At 41.9% G+C, this 21,047-nt stretch overlaps 1 protein-coding gene across 4 annotated transcripts in view; it reads right to left on the bottom strand.

Moving 5' to 3' along the window:
• Positions 1 to 1,104: 1,104 nt before the first annotated feature.
• The window catches only part of KCNIP1 (potassium voltage-gated channel interacting protein 1), a 346,372-nt gene continuing 326,429 nt past the window's right edge, over positions 1,105 to 21,047 (bottom strand). For 2 of the 4 annotated variants that reach the window (XM_068534614.1, XM_068534617.1), the window contains exons 2-9: positions 16,913 to 16,945; positions 12,115 to 12,239; positions 11,284 to 11,353; positions 9,804 to 9,874; positions 8,969 to 9,076; positions 4,422 to 4,526; positions 3,450 to 3,512; positions 1,105 to 1,152 (exon numbers count right to left, since the gene is read on the bottom strand). In XM_068534614.1, coding sequence (XP_068390715.1) covers positions 1,105 to 1,152; positions 3,450 to 3,512; positions 4,422 to 4,526; positions 8,969 to 9,076; positions 9,804 to 9,874; positions 11,284 to 11,353; positions 12,115 to 12,239; positions 16,913 to 16,945 — 623 coding nt within the window. The remainder of the gene's footprint in view (positions 1,153 to 3,449; positions 3,513 to 4,421; positions 4,527 to 8,968; positions 9,077 to 9,803; positions 9,875 to 11,283; positions 11,354 to 12,114; positions 12,240 to 16,912; positions 16,946 to 21,047) is intronic. The other 2 variants (XM_068534615.1, XM_068534616.1) reach the window with 1 other exon arrangement.

Raw genomic sequence — 21,047 nt, 5'->3', positions numbered from 1 at the left:
CCACACCATGTGAGGCTCCAGACTTTCTATACCAGAGGGTCTTGGGAGTGACACTTGTTCTGGAAGGGGGGTGTTGTGAAGAGTCTCATCTTTAAGCTGCATTTGCTTATGGTCACAGTATTTGCATTTGAATCGGATGTTTGCTTGGGGGCAGGGGAGGGTGATGTGCTACTTGGCACAGTGCCTGGCACAATGTAGGCACTAATAACTGGATGCCAAAGGAATAGGCTAGCCTTCCCTTTCACAGCTTACCTCTTTTGCCCAATGTCATGGACGAAATGAAGATTAAGAGTGTAAGAAATAGTTCTGTTTATTGATTAGAAGATGGTATAAAATTACAGCAATTTGCCGGCATCCTGGGCTTTCTGGGAGGGTCATGCAGTGCTGGGCTCTAGCAGGAGATGGAGTGGAGGCATGGGCCACTGGGCACTGGCTCCCTTCGTATGCATGTTAAGGGACTTGCACCACCAGCACATATGCTAATATGAGAGAGCATTATTGTCCTTGCCTCTGGAAACAAAGGACATGTGCAGTTGGGGTCATCAGACAATGCCATGCTTAGTAATTCAGTCGTATCCTACATATGTTAGGCGCTGGCTCTCCCAATCTGGTCATGGTAGATTCTAATTGTTCTGTATAATACTCATTCTTCCCACCAAAGAAAGAGAAACAGGCACATTGGTTTGGGAGACCATCAGAAGTTGATGTGCATTTGGCTCAGGTCATCTTGCTTCCAGATACATCAAGGTCTGCTGGACTTGGAGGCAGTAGGCTGGGGCACGCAAGCAGAAAAGTGTGCACTACTGTTTAAGCTCAAGCAGAGGGACCTTCCATAGGGCAGCAGTACGAAGAGGTGAGCATGCTTCCAAAGCAAACCCGATTTCATCTTGTCTCTCTCAAGAAGAGGGAGGAGGAAGCCCTGGCAATCAGAGACTGAGCCACGTGATCCTGGGCTCCACAACATGTCTTTGCAGAGAATTCTTCCAAAGTGCAAAATGTGTTTCTGTCCCAAGAGTCCGCGTGTAAAATCAGAAGGAGGGCCGATCAAGGTGTTAAGTTGGTTGTTTAGTAACGTCTCTGAGAGCCGAATGGCTGTGTTCACAGTTACATGACATTTTGGAACAGCTGGAGGGACCTCATGATGTTGTCATCCTGGGATGGGAGGAGGGGGAGAAGATGATGGTTAGAATTCTCTGAGGCTTCTCCCTGAGAAGCTCTATAACTTCTCAGATCTCCAGAGTACATCTCCAGAATGGGTTTCCTATTCAGAAAGAACTCTGCAAGGGTGTGAGAAACAGGGAGTAAGGGGTAGGTGGGGACCTAGAAAGTGAGAAGTTCAAAGGGAGAAGCACCTTCTCTGGCTTTAAAGAGGAATTCAGAAAAAAAAAACAAACCCCAAATTATCCAGTAAACCAGCAAGGACTACTTCTTTTAAGAAGCTGTGGGCAATTGCATTTTTATCAAATGCTTGGTCTATACCTATGGAGATGATCACATGTTTTTTTCTTTTTTATTCTATTCTATTTTACATTTTTCTATTGTATATTCTCTAAGGAGTAAGTATGGAATGTGGAAAATCCTCAAATATTTAGATATTAAACAACACATTTCTAATTCCATGGGTCAGAGAAAAATATTTTGAATTAAAATATAATGAAAATGTGACATATCAACATTTTGGGGATCTAAAGCAGTACTCAGAGGAAAATGTATCCCTTTAAATGCATATATTAGAGAAGAATGGTTGAAAATCAATGATCTAAACCTCCATCTCAAAAATCTAGAAAGAAAACCTAAAAAATTGAATTAAAGTAAAAAAGCAGAAGGAAGGAAATAATTTAGAGCACACATAAATGAAATAGAAAAGAGACCTAAAGTAGAGGAAATCAACAAAGTTGATTATGGGTATTTGAAATCTTTTAAAAGTTTCTAGAACAGGGAGGTATAATTGCCTGACAGTTAAGTATATGGATTCGGAAGTCAGGCTGCCTAGATTCTAATCCTGGCTCTGTCACTTAAGAGCTGAGTGACCTTAGGCAAGTTACTTAGTCTCTCTGTGCCTCAGTTCCTTCGTGTGTGCAATGGCATTGATCATAGTATCTACTTATAGGGTGGGTTGTGAAAAAGAAGTGAGTTAATTAATCAATATCGCTTGCTAATGTGAGAAACTAAATTGATTAAAAAACTGTTAAGCAAAGTCAAAAAAGCATGGTACACTAGGGCATGGTATTTAAAATTAGAACGATGGAGTTCAAGTTCCATCTCTATCACTTATTGTGCTTTAACCACATCTCTTAACCTGCAGTGCCTCAGTTTTCTTTAAAATGGGTATGATGAATACTGATGTTCAGCTAGTTCATAATGATTAAAATGTGGAAATGTTTCTAATCCTGTTGGTAAATAGCTGCTGACCTGAGCCTCTCTAGCTACCTGGCTACCTGGTAACTGATCCAGAACCCCTAGACTACCGAAAGATCCATTAACTAACAGGTTAATACCAACTTTAGCAGGGGTTCTTTAGGGCACTGCTCCAGGGCATTGGTCAAAGTCAGTTAAGAATGATCAATTCTCAGTCTACTCTAGTTATTAAATATTTTGACTACGTAGTGACCCTACTGCTCAGGGTTGTTTACATTACGTGAGGTTTACTTAATGTACCTAAAACTTGGTAGGTGCTCACTACATGTTAATAACGTCTCCCCAGCTTTCTTGCATTTGCAGTTCTTATTGGCTGGAACTCAGAGTAACTGTGCACCTTTCTGAGAAAAGGTAGGAGTATAAATGCATTTTTCTAAATTAGAGGAAAGCAGTTATTTCCAGTTCAGTCTCTGGCTGACTCTGGGGCCAGTTTATCCTTTTAGCAACATCAGCTTCACCCTTGACCTTCTGAATGGGAATCTGCATTTTAACAAGAACTTCAAGGAGGCTGGTTTGCACACTAAAGTTTTAGAAGCATTGGTCAGGGCACTTTTGTTAACATGAAGATTTCTAGATCCCCATCCCAGATCTAGAGTCTCTGGGTTGAGGCCTGGAAATGTGCATTTTTAGAATCATCCCAGGCAATTCTTATGCACACTATGGTTTAAGAATCACAGCTTTAGATTTTTTTCCCAGCTACTCCCTTGTAGTCTGGGGAGTGGGTCATCAAGCCAGAGGAAGACTGAAAAATGACAGTGTTGCCCACTTGGAAGTCTGTAGTTTCACAGAGAGCCCCCTCTGGGCTTTCACATCCCCCTTCTTAGTCTGTGTGGCTCAGCCTGTGCTTACCCAAGACTAGCCACAGACCAGTCTGAGGAGTGGAGATTGTTGAAATTCTGAGTTGTTGCTGGTGATGGTGATGGTGGTGGCTCTAATCTGAGAAATTGCAGGTTTCTCATTTTCTCCCTTCTGCCTGTCCCAGATTTCCCTTCCCAGATATAGAGGTTTTCTGCCCTGAGATCTCTCCTTACCTCCTGACAGGATTCAAGAAATTCGTCTAAAGTCACGATGCCATCTTTATTTTTGTCCATTTTCTGAAAGACCCAACAAGAAGCACTTTAAAGAATCTGGTGATATGCATTCCAAAACTTGCTTTCTGTTAACCAACATTCCCCCGAGAATTAGGATGGTCTTTCACTGGACAGAAAACTCCACCCAGGCCCTGGTTACAGCACTTTGACCCCCATGAGCTTCCTTCAAATTAAAAAACTTGCTGTAGATGCTCATCTTCTCATCACCAGATTATTCTGCTGACACCCTAACATGTCTTTCCCAGTCTCACTTCTAGCCTGTCCATTTGGCAGAAAGAACACTGGACATGAGAGGTTCTACTTCTGTCTCTGTCACTTACTGTGTGACCTTGAGTGAGTCTTTAAGCCTCTCTGAGCCTCTGCTTTTCCCATCTGCAAAGTGAGAGGATTAGACTAGAATGAGCTCTGATCTTCTCTGATACTCTCCTGCTAGGTTAATTTTTTTATTAGCACACCATTAAGATTTTGCCACTCTTCTATTCACGGACTAACAGCACTTACTTTTTACCAGAGCAAAGCTAAACTCTTCGGTCTAAAGATCTCACCCTAGTTTCCAACCCACCCTAGTTTCCACCTGATTTCCCCTTACTCCCCAGACACAAATGCTTAACACCTACACAGATGTGCTTAATGATGTCTTCTCTGTTTACTCTGATCCCCCAACCATTTTTATGGAATTCAGAGTCCATACTCTACCACTTATACTTAATAATATTCTTCCTTATTCTCTTCTGTAGTGTATACTTGTCCATTTAATGAGATAATCTATTCCTGGAGGGCAATACATCTTGTAATTCTTTTCTGTTTCCTACCATCTGTAGTGCAGACTTGGACACAAACCACTGCTCAGAGGCTTGTGGGTTGACTGATGTAAGTTGAGCTTAAAGCTCACGCACAGGTGTGTGCTCTTACCTGGAAGAAGACGTCCACGTGCTGCCTTGGAGTGTCTTCTTTAAGCACAGGATACGTGTATTTCCCCATCATGTCATAGATGGCTTTGACAATGTCCATCATCTCCTGGAGAGGGGACATAGAAGCACACAGTATGGGAACCAGGAAGTTAAGCTCTTCTGGGTGACAGTCTGGGGCTCTTTGTCCCCCTTGAGAATGAAAGTGATTAAGAGGAACTTCTTCAGCTCATGAGAGGGCGTTAGAAAGCAAGCTGAAGGGGATATATTCTGGGAGCCTCCTTCCAGAGAGAGGGCAGTGGAAAATTCTCTTTGTCGTCAGAAGCTCTTGGGTAGCTTGCCTCTTCCTGAGCCTTCCTCAGTGAGGGGTTATAAGTGGGACCTGAGTGGACATATTCATGTACTGATCAGCCCACACCCCATTTTTGGAAGACCCTCTCTCTGCTCCATAATTCCTTTGAATGGTTGGCCTGGGTGGCTGTGTTTGTACCAGGTGACCTGTCACTGTGACCACAGCTGATTGGAACAAATGTGGACATCCAACTACAGAGCTGAGCCACTCTGTTTTTATCTCTTGAGAAGTTTGAGTGAAGAGTTGGAGTTGGTGCCATGGGCAAACCATTTCCGGGATTTAGCTGAGATCAGGGGAGAGCAGATACCGAAAATCATTCTATTACAGGGAAGAACTTCCATAAAGAGTAGACGGGAGCAGATGGAGTAGAGGAGATGAGAGGAATTCTGGGAGAAAGGGAGAGAAAGAAAAGAAGTGAGGAGAGTAGAGGAGTAGAGGGAGAAGGGAGGTGGGACACGGGGGAGGACAGAGAAATATTCTCATGAGCACACGTGCACACACACACACACACACACACAAACACGCTCTCTCTCTCTCTCTCTCTCTCTGAGAAAAGCAGTTGAAGAAGACAGAGGTAGTAACAGGGACCAAGAGAAGCCCCGGAGAGGCAGCGTCTGAGAATGGTTACCCTATCCACTAAAACCTCCTCTGAGGTCTTCCCCCCTGCCCCGCCCCCGCCCCCCATGTTGCTGCCAACTCGAACCCATCATTCCTGCAGAGGAGAGTGTGACCAACTTGACCTAAGACAATGCTGGAGGAGGGAGAGGAAAGAGAGGAATAAGAAGAGGAGACTGGTGTGATGTAGGGGGAGACTAACAATTTCTAGCTTGAATGGGGATTAAATGTGTTACACCAAACGACCTATATCTTCTTTTTCACTTTAAAAAATTATTTATTTTTTAAAAGACTTTTTAGAGAAACTACCTATATCTTTACATGAAATCTCTCAGCTTAAGCTCGTTTATGTTGATCATTTTCTAGCTTTGTAACCAAAAGATCCCTTTCTACAAAGGCAAAAATTACCATTCTTGATTGGTGGGGCCAGATAGATGTTACAAATTCTTTCATATTTCCTTTCTAATCTTTCATTGATATGGAATAAGTGATCAGCACATACACATTAAAATAATTAACTTGTTCTTTTTATTGCTCTGTAGATCTGTTTCCCCAAGAATGTGAGTTCTGAGGACACATGCTTGATCCTCATTGCTAAGTTCTCTGCACCTGGCACCACGCCTGCCATGGGCTGGGAGCCCAGTCACCGTTGAGTGGCTCTGTGGTGTTTTCCTGATCACACTGACCAGAAGTAGTGTTCCATGGGCTTCCCCATCCCCTACTTGGAACGGGGGAAAAGAATGTAGGAAGGCAGCCTTGTCTTCAGGATATTTGATGGAGTGTCTACAGAGACCCAGGGGACAGCTTCTATCTTGGGTTCCTTGCTGCTACGCCTCATTCCATGTGCTTATTTTATTTAATTGTTTTTGTTTTGTTTTTTAACCTATTATTAATCATTTTAGACTTACACAAAACTTGCAAAAATAGTACAGAGCACTCATGTATACCTTTGACCCAGCTTCCCCTAATGCTAACAACTTGCATAACCACAGCACAATGATGAAAGCTAGGAAAGTAATAATGCTACAATACCAGTAACTACGACACTATAAACAATGCCACAAAACTATTAAACTATAGAGCTTATTCAAGCTCCATCAGTTTTTTCCCCAACGCCTTTTTATGTTCAAGGATCCCACATCGCATTCAATTGTTGTGTCTCCTTAGTCTCCTCTGATCTGTGACAGTGCCTCATTCTGTCTTTGTCTTTGGAGACCATGACTCTTTTGATATGAGTACTGGTCAGTTATTTTGTAGAATGTCTCTCAGTTTGGGTTAGTTCCTGGTTGTCTTATGATTAGACTGAAGTTATGCATTTTTGACAAGAATACCGTAGAAGTGATGTTATATCCTTCTTGGTGCAACATATCAAAGAGGTACATGGTGTTGCTATGTCTTATTACTGGCGATGTTAACCTTGATCACTTGATTAAGGTGGTGCCTGTCAAGCTTCCCCACTGATCTTAGAATCTGTTAGTGGATCTTGCCTGCAAAAATTATTACTGTAATGTTTGCTTAATGGGGATTTTGTATTTTCTTTATTCCTTCTATGTTTATTAATTGGAATTCTTCTTTAAGGAAGAGTTGTCCTTCCCCTCCCCCATTTGTTTATGTATTCATTGATTTAAATACATATTTATTATTTATTCAAATACATAATATATTATTTGTACATATATATTAGGACTCATGGACATTTACTTTATTTTATAGATTATAACCCAAAACTATCAATTTGTATTTTGTTGCCCAAATTGTTCTGGCTTTGGCTGTTGGGAACTCCTTCAGGCTGACTTCTGTGGTTCTTTGACATAGCCCGCCCGCCATCTTTTCTTTTTTTTAAATAGCACTCCCATTTTTTTCAACACTGCAAGAAGCTCCAGGATCATCTTTTTGTATTTTCTCTTTCCCAGGCCTGGAATCAACCAAGTCCAAGGAGGCTGGTTCTTTTTATTGGAGAATGATATTTAGAAACCAAGATCTGGGTGCTAGGTCTACTCATTGCTCTGGGAGTGTCATTGCTCTTAGGTCCTAACAATGGACAGAACTAAGAAATATATATCTCTGTCCATGTGTTTAATTAAAGATGTGTGCTTTACAAGTCCTTAACACCCATATGGCTATAGGTTTATTTCCTGAGTAAGTTTTATAACATAAAAGACTTAAAGATAAATTTTGATTGCTCTCTCAGGATTTTCATTGCCTACAGTTTTGATGAAACTATTTCCAAATGACTGCCTGGAGAAGATCCAGCAATCTTTTCTAAGAAGCTGCTTATTCACACTTTCTTTTCCTTTTAAGGAGTACTTTATTAATCCTGCCATCCAGAAAGGTCTGATGAGTATTAATGGGGACAGTTTTGTCTAGTTTGCAAATTAAAAAAAGGGAGCAGGAGTTAGTAAGATTATTCAGTGATGGAATAGTGGTTGAATCAAGGTTGAAGATCTTGTTATAAGTCTCATTTTAGGGTCCTTTCTTTGTATATTTTGTAAAGTAGTATTTGAATATTTTGGAGTATAATATATTGAGTATATATAGAAGCATTTAATTATTTACAAAGTTGAGATAATATTATATATACTACTGTATAAAGTGATTTTTAAAATGTAACATACAAATTTTTATATCTTATTGCTCTTACATGGTTTTAAATGGCCACCTGTCATTCCATTATATGTATTTACTGGAATCTTTACCACATCTGCTATTAGTGGATATTAGGATTTTCACATTTTGGGGATTGTTCACCACTTTATCTTCAGCACCTAGAACACCTAATAAGCCCTCAAATATATGTTGAGCAAATCCATGACTGAATGAATGAGGAATGAAAATTGGAGAGAAATCTGCAGGGTTGAGGTGAGGATTAGAGATGACATTTGTAACTCCAGGCACTGTGCCTGGCACATAGGAGCTCAGGAAGTGGGATGCTATAAGATGCTAAATCCAAGCTTTGACTGAGATGCCAGGATACAGTAGATACCAAAGTGAGTTTTGAGATAGACCTGTGGGTATTTCACTATCTAGATACCACATATACTTTGAGGCTCTAAAAGTGTCAAGCAGTGAAGATTCAGAAATTTATTTGTGATGATTTATTTAGAGATGGCTGCACCTGACCCCCTTCTGAGGTTTTATTAGTAGGCAAAATAGGTTGTGGCTAATATGATTCAACTGGAATCTCCTCTTCCTCAAAGATCTGCCTTTTCTCTTCTAGGTGATGCCTGCAATGCTACTATTCCAGTTTTTACCTTTAACTTGTGGCTGTTAACCTGTTAAAATGCAAATTCCCGTGGGAGGGGTTACTCTACACTGAAATAAATTATTTATACCCCCTTTAGAATGTGCATTGAATAAGTGAGAGTGAATGAATCTGCTTAACCCTTCCTTGAGTGCCCGTGGCCAGGGCAGGGTAGGGCAATGGGGGAGGTCAAAGGTGACCTTCATTTTGTCAGGAACCACTTCTGCCCCAAAGCAGATCCCTCCTCATTTGGACCATTTCATCCTCATGACTAAGGCTGTTTTCTCTCTAATTAGGTGCTTTCCCTGTAGCTCTCTCATGCCCCTGGCCTCAGCTCACTTACCTCTTTGTTTATGTATCCATCTTTATTGATGTCATACAAATTAAATGTCCACCTTAGTTTCTCATGGACGGTTCCTCTCAGTAAAATTGACAGAGCGGTTACAAAGTCCTGAGAAGTGGAAGAGGCATGAGAGACATTAACCACCAAGCCATCGGGTGGGGTGAAGCTTTGCCTTTGGGTCAGACTCTGTGACTGCTTTTACAGAATGGTATCTCCCAGGTCCTCTGTCCCCAGAAGGATGTGGCCAAGCTCAGTGAACAGCCCCACCCCCCTTCCATTGCCTACCTTGCCCCATTTTGGGGAAGGAGCTTCTGGAGGAAGAACGGAGCTCAGTGTGTGCTGACACCTACTGTTGCCTTATCCCATGGCTACAATTATTGTACAAGTGGTGGCATCATCTGGTGGCTAAGAACGTGGACTCTGGAAACATACCACCTGAGTTCAAAGCCCTCCTTTACCACTTACTGTTTGACCTTGAGAAAGCCACTCAATCTCTCTCTGCCTTACTTTCCTCTTCTGTAAACTGATAACAAATAATAGAACCCTACCTTGTTAGGGTTACTGTGAGGATTAAATGAGTTAATACATGCAAAGCACTAAGTACAGCGACTGCAGCCTGGTCAGCGCGGTGTGCATGTGAGCGATTAGACTGTTATCGTTAGTCCCTGAGGTCCTGAGTTCCTGGAGGATAAGGGCAGTTGCTTCTTCTATCTTCAGGAAATCCTTGTTAAATGGTAAAGGACTGAAGCATTTGATGGTCCACTCCTTCTTCCAACACCTCCACGGTTTAGAGGAAGAGTGATGGGGACCCGGGGCCTCCCAGAGACAAGCATACCTCGAACTTCACGGAGCCCGTCTGCGTGGTGTCGAAGGCGTGGAAGAGGTAATGGGCATACATGCTGGCATCTGCAAGGCACAGAAGGAAAAGCAGGTGATGGGAGCAGGGGTCCTGCAGAGGGGAGTGAGATCACTTGAAAACAGTAAGAAAGAGAAGAGAGTGATGCTAGGGTGGTAGAAAGGAGATTACAGAGTGGGAAAAACTGCTGCTGTGACCTGGGACCCGTTTGGCTTTTCTGGGGTTTAGGTGGGAAGTTCTGGCAAGAGCTGAGACAGGCCCTTGCTCCTAAGTCTAGCCATCCCCAGAGAGAGACGCTCCTGCCTGTCTATGTGTATAATTCTTGTTGGATGAATGACACGGTACTTGTGTGGAGAAGATGCTCTTCTGAGTGGCAGCACAATGCCATGGAATGAGCACCCATTAGGGAGCAGACAGACCTGGACTTGGAGAGCAGCTCTGTTACTACCTAGCTGTGTGACCCCAGGCATCTAACACAACCTCTCTGAGCTTCACCTTCCCATCTCTGCACAATGTTAAACTTTTCATATAGCCATAGCATCAAAACCATCATCAAGCCTGCCACATAGTCAAAACTCAATATAAGAATGGCTCCATAGGATTCAACAAACATTGGCTCTGGGGCCTGCATGGGGTGAAGCTGCCCCCGGCTGGGGGAGGGGTGCTGTACTGGGTCCCACACCTAAGAAGGCTGCTGAAGAGGTCCATGAGAAACGGAGCCCAAGAAGTGTCTGGGACACTTGGATCTCTGTTTCATCAGGACCCGGGGAAGGGGTCCTGCAGGAGATGGCTCCTGGGGCAGGAAGTAAGTTGGCACGTGACACATTGAAACCACAGGAAGAGCCTCTGATGCCCCAGACCCGTGGGGTCAGAGCAGGTTCCTGCAGGAGTCAGGCGGAGTGACATAGCGGCTGTGAGCCTGGCACACTTGCTCACCTGATTTATAAGCACAATTTTATTCAACCTGCGTCTTTTTGGATTCCTTTATTTTTATAGTCTCTGGTATTTGCTAAAGTTCTTTTTCAAGGAAAGCAGTTTTAAGGAAAGGATGGAGTATAGCACAGTGGTAGGCCTATCATGGCAAAGCTTTAGACAGACACTTCTTTGGGATCAAATTCTGGTCTGCCACTCACTAGCTGTGCAATGTTCCGTGAACTGCTTAGCCTGAGATGTAGTTGCCCGGATCGCAGATAACAATACCAGCCTTATAGAGCTGTTAGGAGATTTTGTGATATTGCTTTATCACTCTGCTCTCTGGGAGAAGGTCCATTTTCAGAGCTCTTTTCTGCTAAAGCTTTAGTGAATTCCACACCTTGCAATAAGGGAGGAATTCTGCTCTGAGTTCTCCCCAACCTTGAGGAGGAGGCAGATGATAAGGAAGTATGAACTTGGAGGAAGGAAGGCTGCCAGAGGATGAAGAGAGGGAGCCAGGAGAGATCTGTTTCAAGATCAGACTCACCTCCATGAGGGAAAAACTGAGCGTAGATCTGCTTGAATGTTTCTTCATTGACCACACCACTGGGGCACTCCTGTGTGAAGGGGGGAGAATTAGTGGGAGTGTCTGAGAGCCTCGGGGTTCCTTGTGATCCCTGGTGGGCAGGGACTGGGCAACCACCTGTGTACCTCCGTATCTCCAAGGTGAGTGGCTGGGAGATAGTTCCACCTTAGGACTGAAGCTGCTTTGCAAAATGATGAGATGTCATCAGAGAACGGGCACTGTGAGGTGGAAAGAGTCTGGGCTTCGGGATTAGAAAGACCTGGGTTTGGATCCTGGCTCAGCCCCTTCTAAGCTTTGTAACTTGGAGTGAGTCAGTCTCTGATTTTCAGTGTCCTTACCTGTAAAATGGGGCTACCGGTACCTTTCCAGCAAGGCTATCATGAGGCTAAATATATGAAATAATGAGGTAAATTAATACATTGGCTATCAGGCTTGTACTTCAGTCTGTGAGCTTGGTTAGCAGCAGACCTAAATCCCATCATTTCTGGGGCACTAACAATATTGACAGTGTGCATGGGTTATGCTAAGGCTAGTATCTGGGCCAAGGCTGTGCCATCCTGTGAAGTCTCTGGGCTGTTGGCCAGTTTCCCATCTACTGAGACTGCCTCATTCTTGCCTGGCATCTTTCTCTAGCCAGGTGACCTTGCTCTCCTGTTTCCTTTATAGATTTGGCCTTCCTTTTACAACTACACATGTGCAAAAATCTCTCTGATGGGTCCCTTTGGCATTTGGGAGAGCTTAGTCCCAAATGGGAAATCCTGCCTGGGCCTTCAGAGGCCGTGTGGGTCTTACATTTTTGAAGCCTCGATAAAGGACTTGCAGCTCCCTCTTGGTGAAGTTGGTCTGGGCCTCAAGCTGCTCCAGTCCCTCAGGCCGATGGCAAACCATGGTCATCTCCAACTCGTCTTCAATCTTATCTGGAACCAGAGGAGATGGCATTGAAGCGGCTAACCTTGGTGGTCACTTGTCAGCCCACAGTCTGGGCTGTCAAAAGGGTGGTGTGGTGACCTGAGACATAGGGTCATGGGCTGGGGGTCACACTGCAGATGACCTCCCTGCTGTGAACCCCACCTCCCTGCTCAGTCACTTTCTGTCTTACCATCAGTCCAGCCATTACTCCAGCTGTGTCGGATACCACCTAGGGAGGGAGCTTGAGCCTTGGAGATAAACGTGTTCCAAGTGGAGATGAGGGCAGAAGTGCTAAAGATAAGTCCATATGAAAACATTTCCTTTTCTTTCAGAGTAACTGCTCTGCATATTCAGTTTGCTGCCCATTGAACCATCTGAATATTCTAGAGACACAGGTAAGTGAGCAGATTGACTAACATCCTCCAAACAGCAAAGGGAGACAAATTTATTAAAAAAACCATAGAGAACTCTCACCATTTAGGAAACTAGAGGAAGACTAGCTTGATTTGGCAAAAAGTACAAATTACAGCATGTTAAGTATTAATTTAAAAATATGAATGCACTTCCCGGTATTGTAATATCTACCAGACATCCTTAAATAATAGGAAAATGACTTAAATGGGAGCTACTTTATATAAATGAATGCTTCTGAAGTATTTGAAGGGCTCTAAAAACAGTTGTTTTAAGTAGTAGTTTATCCCTCCTACACGTACTATTATACAAGGCAATATAATTTTGCACTAGTTATTTAGAAAGTGTCATTTAAAGTATCCCATTGCTCTGTCCATCTCCTACTGTAGGATCACAAAATCTAAATAAGTATAACTTTCAACGTTTTACCATCACAGACGGTAAGTGAGTGTTTTCCTCTGGGCCCTGCCAGAATGCTTTCTATAAATTTACTCCAATCAAGAATCAATTGCCATCTAACCTTCTTGGCCCTTTGTTGCCATGCAGGCATCACCAAATCCATGTATTGAACAACTGTAAATATGGGCTGGCAAGAGTAGTGAAGAGATGGGCATCACTCCATGATGATGGAGAGTGAGGACAGGCTGAGTTTCTATCTGAGAGAACAGGATGAGCAGGTGCATTACACTGTGTGCATTTCCCTAGCCAGTGTCAGTCTTTTTGCATCAGATTCTCTCCGCGATTGTCACTTTTCCTTTGAGACTCTGATCTCAATGCAAAAGGAATCCGTCAAAGTGAGTTTATATCTTATACCTCCTCTCTAAGGTAATGGACATTTGGGTAAGGTTCCAAGGGAGACAGAAGAACCTGGTAACAATTCCCAATTGTCATCTTTCTTACATACTGGGAAACACATATCATCTTATCCTACAGAGAGTAAAGCAGATTATTCAATATAAATAAGACTGTTTATGCAAAATAGCTGCAAGTGGCCAATTTCCTTATAATTTGAATAGAGTCTTTAAATAGTGTTATGTTTCTAGCTAACAAGTAGCAATTACTTAAATACTGCAGCATTCTCAAACAAACAAAAAACCCCACTTAAGTCTAATTCAGAATACTCACATATATTTTCAACTCATTTAAAATTAGAAATCAAGTTGTTGGTTTAAATTTCCTAGTGTTAGATTTAATAGCAATTTTATTTTTAAAAGTACACAGATGTTTAACCCTGAAAAGAGGTGAAAGTTATATTAAAATATAAATAAGGAAGACACAGATGTATTTTTGGAAGAAAAGATGTATTTTTGAAGGCATCTAGTATACATTTTCGAGTTTATCTTATCCAGAAGCTTAAAAGATTTTTTTTTTCAGTATTGTGATTAGATTCTTCACAAGCTCAGGGAAATCTCTTTGCAGAAGTTTGAGAGAATCTTTCTGACTCAGAAACTGCAGTTGCTTACTGTCTCTTTCATTAAAAATGCACTAAGTGATTACAGATATATCAAATATTAAAACCACTTCATTAAGATAGAACTGGTTTGTTTACTGTCTGACCAGCAGGATCAGTTTCTGTATCGAAGAGATTCTGTAACATCTGAATATTGACTGCCAAGCTTTTGTTTTGTTTTGCTTCTTCATCACCCTCTAATTGTCAGACTATGGTAACATCAGTTGCTGAAGGAAATTTACATATTTGGGATTCAAGATGCTGATGCTGGGAAATCACCCGCACGGTGGGTGTTAGGGGCTTAAACCAGTGGTTCTTGAATTTTTTTTTTACTGTGTTTCATAGTTAGAATTACAATTTACATCACAATCCAGTATACATAAAGGGAAAATTTTATAAAATGTTTTGAAGCAAGGGTTTCATGAAATAGAGTACCATTTCATGAGATGGTACTTTCCCTCAGTAATGTGGGATATACTCTGTTCTCAAATTTAATCATTCCTTTATAAAAATGTGCTGATTGTGACTCTCATGGTCATGATTTGGGAATGGAAAACACTAATTTAATTGGCCTACACTCGTAGCAACCTTATGGGTGCCTCTGCGATGGCTTCTGCATAATTTAAGCATTCTTCTCCCTCACATCAGCTCTCCCTTCTCTTTCTCTGTATGCTTCATGGTTCTGGCCACTGTAAATATATTCTGAAGAAACTCTGAGAGGGGCTGTGGAGGTTTTAAAATCCTTGCTTTCCCCCGGGGAGCCTCTGAGTGCTATCCAGGCGGTCCCACTAAGGGAAGGGGGGTGGCCCAGCTCTCTGGTTGGAGGAAGAGGAAACAGAATTAACAGATGCGAGCCTCCTTGACAGTTTCTTCTGAGGTTTGGTAAGAGTTTCTGAGGCCAAGTGTTGCTTGTTATTATTATTTTTATTATTAAAAATGATGTTGAGCCAGTTACTAAGTCAGGTTGAGTTGGATGATAAAGATAAAAATTAACCCAGAGATCTAATACAATGGTGATCACTACCTAACAAGAATAAATCAGAATACCTTTTGTTTGTAAACTACTTTTACGCTGTAAAATGTTTTCATGCCTGTTGTCCCACTAAAACTTTGTGTGTGGTGGGAAGCGGGGGAACATTACCCTCTCCATCAGAATATTAGGAAGATGGGGGTCCTAACAGATCAAGAGTTTTCTAACTATAAGTACCTTAAAAAGTGACGAACAATCTGTCACTGGGGGCAGTTAAAGCAAGACAGAATAACCAACTGTAGAGGATGCTACACAGGTAATTCCCAGACTGAAGGAAAGTTTGGAGGAGATGATTCAGATTATGTGGACCTTAATGTTTGGGGGTCACAGACTCTTCTGAGTGTGGGTGAAAGCTATAGGCCCTCTTAGAAAAAGAAAATGCACCTAACCGTGGCACTTTGCCTATACTTTCCATGAGTTCCTGTATCTTTCAAACACATGGAGCCCATGTTGAGGACTTCTAGCACGGGAGATGTCTTCCACACTCTGTCACTAACTGGCTTTGCCTGAGTCCTAGGTCACATAGCCAGCTGGTGACAGGACTGGACCTCAAATCCAGCCAGTACAGGGCCTGTTTTAGAGATCTGGCTTCCATGTGCCTCTACAATGGCTCCTGCTTCCCTCGAGCACGAAACTGCAAATTGGTTGTAACCAGAGTTCTGTTCTTGTAACCAGAGTTCTGTTCTTGACAAGCTCTGTGCCCGTGTACAAGTGAGGCCCTTAGACTATGAGCAATAGGAGGGCCCAAGTCTTTGGTCTTCTCTCTGCTGAGGGTCTCCTCTGTTAGGTCCATAACCATTGCATGACCAAAGACCAGGGCTGTGACCATCTCCTTCTTCCTGTACTGGAAAATATTTTCTCCATCATGGGGTCTCCGGATTGGATTGTGTAACCACCCATTTAGTTTTGAGGTTACAAAATGTGTTGGTCATTGGCATGAACACAGTCCAAAGATAGGTCATGTTTGGCCCATAAAATGTGTTTTAATTTTGTTTGGAATTTCCAGCATTTAAAGTTGAGAGATTCATGCACAAGTTTGGATTTCTGATTTCTCTTGGAAAATGGGATTCTCTGACAACTTTGGTCTCAGCTTCTCACAAGGTAACAGTTTATCAGAGCTGAGCAGGGGCTGATCCCTCTGAGCAGTGAAAGCCTCTAGTGCGCCCTCTCTTCACCCCTGGCTCACTTACTTCATTTGTGTTCCCTGCTTGGTCCTGCAGGCATCTGAGTTTTTGGCTCCTGATCTATACCTACTTGCCCTTCCACCCACTACCATTCTCCTACCTCACATCACCCAGGCTACCACCTCTCTCTTCCTCACTATTTGTTTATTTAAACACATTCTGCTTTGTTTCACAAAGGACTTGAAGCTGATTATATGAAATACATATAATAAAATGAAAGGAGATAAGATAATAGGAAAAACTGCCTCAGAAAATATTGATTAGATTAGGAGGTCGAGACCACGGGGAAAAAGAGAACATAGAAATTCAGGTCATTTGTTCTAAGCAGTTACTACACTTGAGCCACAAATTGGCTCTGAGATGTTACATATATCTTATTGTCTGTGAGAGAAAAACATATCAGTTTCTTAAGGGGAGCAAAATTTTTCCTGTAACTTGTCTCTAAAAGAATGTTTCCAACTGTTTCTATTTAGGTGGGGTTTGCTGTTAAGGGGCACAGAAAGTTGGTCAGTGAGAAGACGAATTACAAAATATATACGTGATTAAGAAGCTCTCCCACTGAAAGTAATGTGACCAAAGTAGTCAAGTTAGTTTAAACTTTTTTACCTCTCTGATACTGGTAATACCACCAGGCGATGTCTAGGAAGAAGAGTAAGAAAACATTTTACCAAAACCATTCATCAAACAAGCAAAACACACTTTTATTTTCCATGGAAAGTCTGCTCTGAGGGTGTCCAGGTCACTATCCAGCTTGACATACGCGAAGAAGTTTCTTGTTAGCAGAGCTGGGACTGACCTTCTCCCATGGTCAGAACAGGCAAGAGCAAGGGGTCACCTTGCAGTGCCCACGGCTCCCAGCAGGGAGCTCCTTGAGCGTGCCCGCAGCCATGCAGCCATGCAGCCCGAAGAGAGATGGGATGGCACGGGGCAGAGGATGAACGGATGTGGGTGGGCCTTGGAAATACCTGCACGTTTGATTGAAGAGTGGCTTATAAGATAACGCGCCACAACGGAGGCCCCATTGCCACGCTCTGCCACTTTGTGATTTGAAGCTGCATTCTTGCAGGATTCTTTATTCACTCACTCAACAACTATCAATTAAGTACCTACTATGTGTATCTCAGTGAATGAAACAACTCTGTTCCCTGCTCTCATGGAGCTTACAATCTACAAGTCTTTGCTTCCCTCTTTCCTTCTGAAGCTTGATAAGTAACACAGATGCAGAAGAGGGAAAAAGGGCTACTGAAAAAATGAATTAGCACATTAGGATGAGCGGGCAGGGTGGTTGAAGGCAAAATCCCCTATTACACTGAATGTAAAACATAAGGAAAAACATCAGACCTGGAAAATCCTCCATTGCACGGTGGAGTAGGGTGGATCCAGGTCCCAGAGAGTGGGAAACAGGCTCTATTTGCTGCTCTCCTGCTGGCCTTTTTGGGCCGATTTGGGGGTCAGCCTAGTTTCCTCTGTAGGCTATTATGTGAACTTCCTCCTGTCTTTCCAGTATCCCTGACCAAGAGTGCATAAGGCAGACCAGCCACGACTTTAAGTGTGTCTTAGTCACCCCTTACCCACAAACCCAGGCAGGAAAGCCTTATTTTCCTGCTGCCCCTAAAAGTGGTGGTATAGGTGGGTGTCCTTTGGTAAGTATTTCTGCTCTTGTCTCCTGACCTGAATCCCATGGGAGAAACTTATTTTGCTGGATTTAGTTGCTCCCTTTTATCACTCTGATAGGTAGCATTTGTATGTATTTGTTTTTCTAGTAGAGGTTATTTTTAGAATGGTTTTAAGTTTATAGAAAAATTGCACAGAAAATAGAGAGTTCTTATGTACCCCACCCTCACAGTGTCCCCTGTTTTAACATCTTGCATTGGTGTGGTATATTTGTTACAATTGAAAAACCAGGATTGATATATTATTTTTAATTAAAGCCCATAATTTACATTTGAGTTCACTCTTGGTGTGGTATAGTTCTATAGGTTTTGACAAATGTATAATGCCATGTATCCACCATTATAGTATCCTACAGAATAGTCTTACTGCTCTAAAAATGCTAGGGTAGCATTCTTGCAGAGATATGTCTAAAACTGTGGACTGACCTTCTCTGGCATGCCAGGAATGTGACAGGTATTGGGAGAGAGATGAAAAGATATAATATGTGTTCATACGGAGTTCTTAGACTGATGGGTAGGGCACACACATAGACCAAGAATTACAAACTCAAATGCCAATATTAGTTGGTAGGTAATTTAGATGAGTTGGATGATGTATGTACAACCATAGAGAGTGGTGGGGACTGAGAGCTGGAGAGCCATTGCCCCATGAAAGGGAAATAGCTGTTATGCAGCCAGTTGTTGTCATGTAGAATTTAAGCCTGGTGAGTCCAGATCTTCAGATCTTTCAAGAGATGCTACTATTAAAAGATGATTTGTGTCCTGATTCCTAGCTGTTATCAAGGAATTTAACATTTATACATACAGCATGGGCCAAATATAATATTCCTGTTTGTAGAATATTGTGAATTGCTGGTCTGGAATTCTTCATTGGCAAATCATTCCAAGCAGTGTGGATATGGCTAAGACACTGGGAGCCAAGAGGAGGAAGCTCTTAACTAATGCCACTTGGATGGAGGGGGACCAGGAGGGGCCGCAGGGAAGATTTCAAGGGGAGGTGATAATTTACTTGAGTCTTGAAGGAAGAGGGACAAAGGAACAGCATATGAAAAGGCACAGAAGCCAGAAAGGCCCTGATATTGTAAGCTTTCTTGTAGCAGAGCTGACCTCTCACTGAGAAAAGCTAGAAAAGGAGGATTAAGAAAATCACATCTGTTTGGAGAGCTACCAAGATAGCCTGAACTTTAGAAGCCATGATTCTGGAGGGAAGAAAAACTCATTAAAGTGAGTCTGACAATCAATGTTGCTTTTTAACTCAAGTGTATATAAAGTGGCATGGGTAATGAGATTGAGAAACTGAGCAAAAATGGTCTGCTAAGCAAAGAATGTGAGCAGAACTCTCAGGAATCTGGGAAGACAAAAACTGGATCAGTGCCACAAAGACATTCAGGACTTGAGGGGCCCAGATTGGAGGGGCCACAGAGAAATGAGCCTGGTAGCTCTAGCTGCTTATTCCCTCAAGGCTTTTGCTAATTCCTAAGTGACACAGGTCAAGAGAGACTGAGCAAAAGCCATGGCCAAAATGTGGTAGAGCCAAACAGAGCTTTTGGCAGGCTCACAGTGTTGGGAGTTAAGTGCTGGAGTTCTGGGTCTTCCTAGGAGGAGGGTTCCTGGTAAACACCCAGGCTTTCAGTTTGACCCCGGAAGGATTACATTCTAGGAGCAAGAACAAGTTAGAAATAGATCAGGCCTTACAGAGATTGAAATCCAGCCTCAAAATAGCTCAGTCCCTGTTTGGATTAAGTTTATCTGCCCCTACTCTGTTACCTCCTAGGAGTTGAAGGCTGAGCTAGGTAGTTTACAGATTTTTTATTCTAATGTCCGTTTTTCATTGAAAACTTGCCAGGCATATTAAGAGACAGGACCAAAAGAAAAAGATAGAATATAGCAATGCAGTAATAGATCTATGGGATTTAGACATTGGACCAATCAAGCATGGGCTTTAAAATAATAATGAAATATGCTCAAGAAAATAGATAAAAAGGTGGAGAATTCTACCAGAGGACCAGAATATATACAAGTAAGTAAGTTTAAAATTCTAGAATTGAAAAGTGTATTATCCAAAATTAACAACTAAATAGACCAATTTATCAGTAGGTTATGCACAGATGACGAGAAAATTAATGATTTGGTAGATAGGTCGAGAGAAGAATATACTTCCTGATGCACAAGAGAGAAAAAAATGGGAAGTACAGATAAGAGCATAAGACATGATGAAAAATTCTAACTTAGGTATAATTGGAGTTCCAAAAAGGAAGGAGATAAAGAATGATGCTGAAGCAATATTTGAAGAGATAAATAAATGAGCATTTTAAAAATGGATATAATAAATCAAGCCACAGATTCAAGAAGCACTACAAACCTCAAGCAGATAATCACAAAGAAAAACCACACCTAGGAACATCACAGTAAAACTGCTGAAATACAAAAGCAAATAGAAAATCTTCCATACAAGAGAGTAATCTTCAAGTTATAACCAAACCTTAACTAAATGCTGCTTGCAAGCATAAAGACACAGCAAAGGCAAAAGTAAAAGAATGTAAAAGGATACAGCATGCAAATATGAATCAAGAAATCCTGTCATGGCTATTTTAACATCAGCTAAAATAAACTTTAAGGCAAGAAGCTTTGCTGGAGAGAAAGAGGAAGTTTTCATAATGAAAGGGGCCATTCACTAGGAAGACATAACAAAATTCTAAATTAGTATGCAATAAGAATATAACTTCAAAATACATATAAAGCAAAGGCTGACAGACCCAAAAGGAGAAATAGCAAATTCATAATCAGAATTGGAGATTTTAAAACACCTCTCTCAGAAACTGATAAAACAAAAGATCAGTAAGGGTATAGAAGATATGAGCAATGCAATGAACAAACTTGGCCTCACTGACACATGTAGATCTCTTTACCCAACAATCATAGAATACACACCCTTTCCAAGTGCACATTGAACACTTACCAAAATTGATCGTTTCCTGGCTCCTAAAGCCAATCTCAAAGAAGTTCAAAGAACTGAAATTATTCAGAATGTTTTCTGTCCAAAGGGAAATTAAACAAGAAATCAAGAG

Source organism: Eschrichtius robustus, chromosome 2, assembly GCF_028021215.1.
Source record: "Eschrichtius robustus isolate mEscRob2 chromosome 2, mEscRob2.pri, whole genome shotgun sequence".
Classification (NCBI taxonomy): Eukaryota; Metazoa; Chordata; class Mammalia; order Artiodactyla; family Eschrichtiidae; genus Eschrichtius; species Eschrichtius robustus.
Note: the sequence above shows the minus strand (reverse complement) of the source record. Positions and strands in the feature narration are given on the sequence as shown.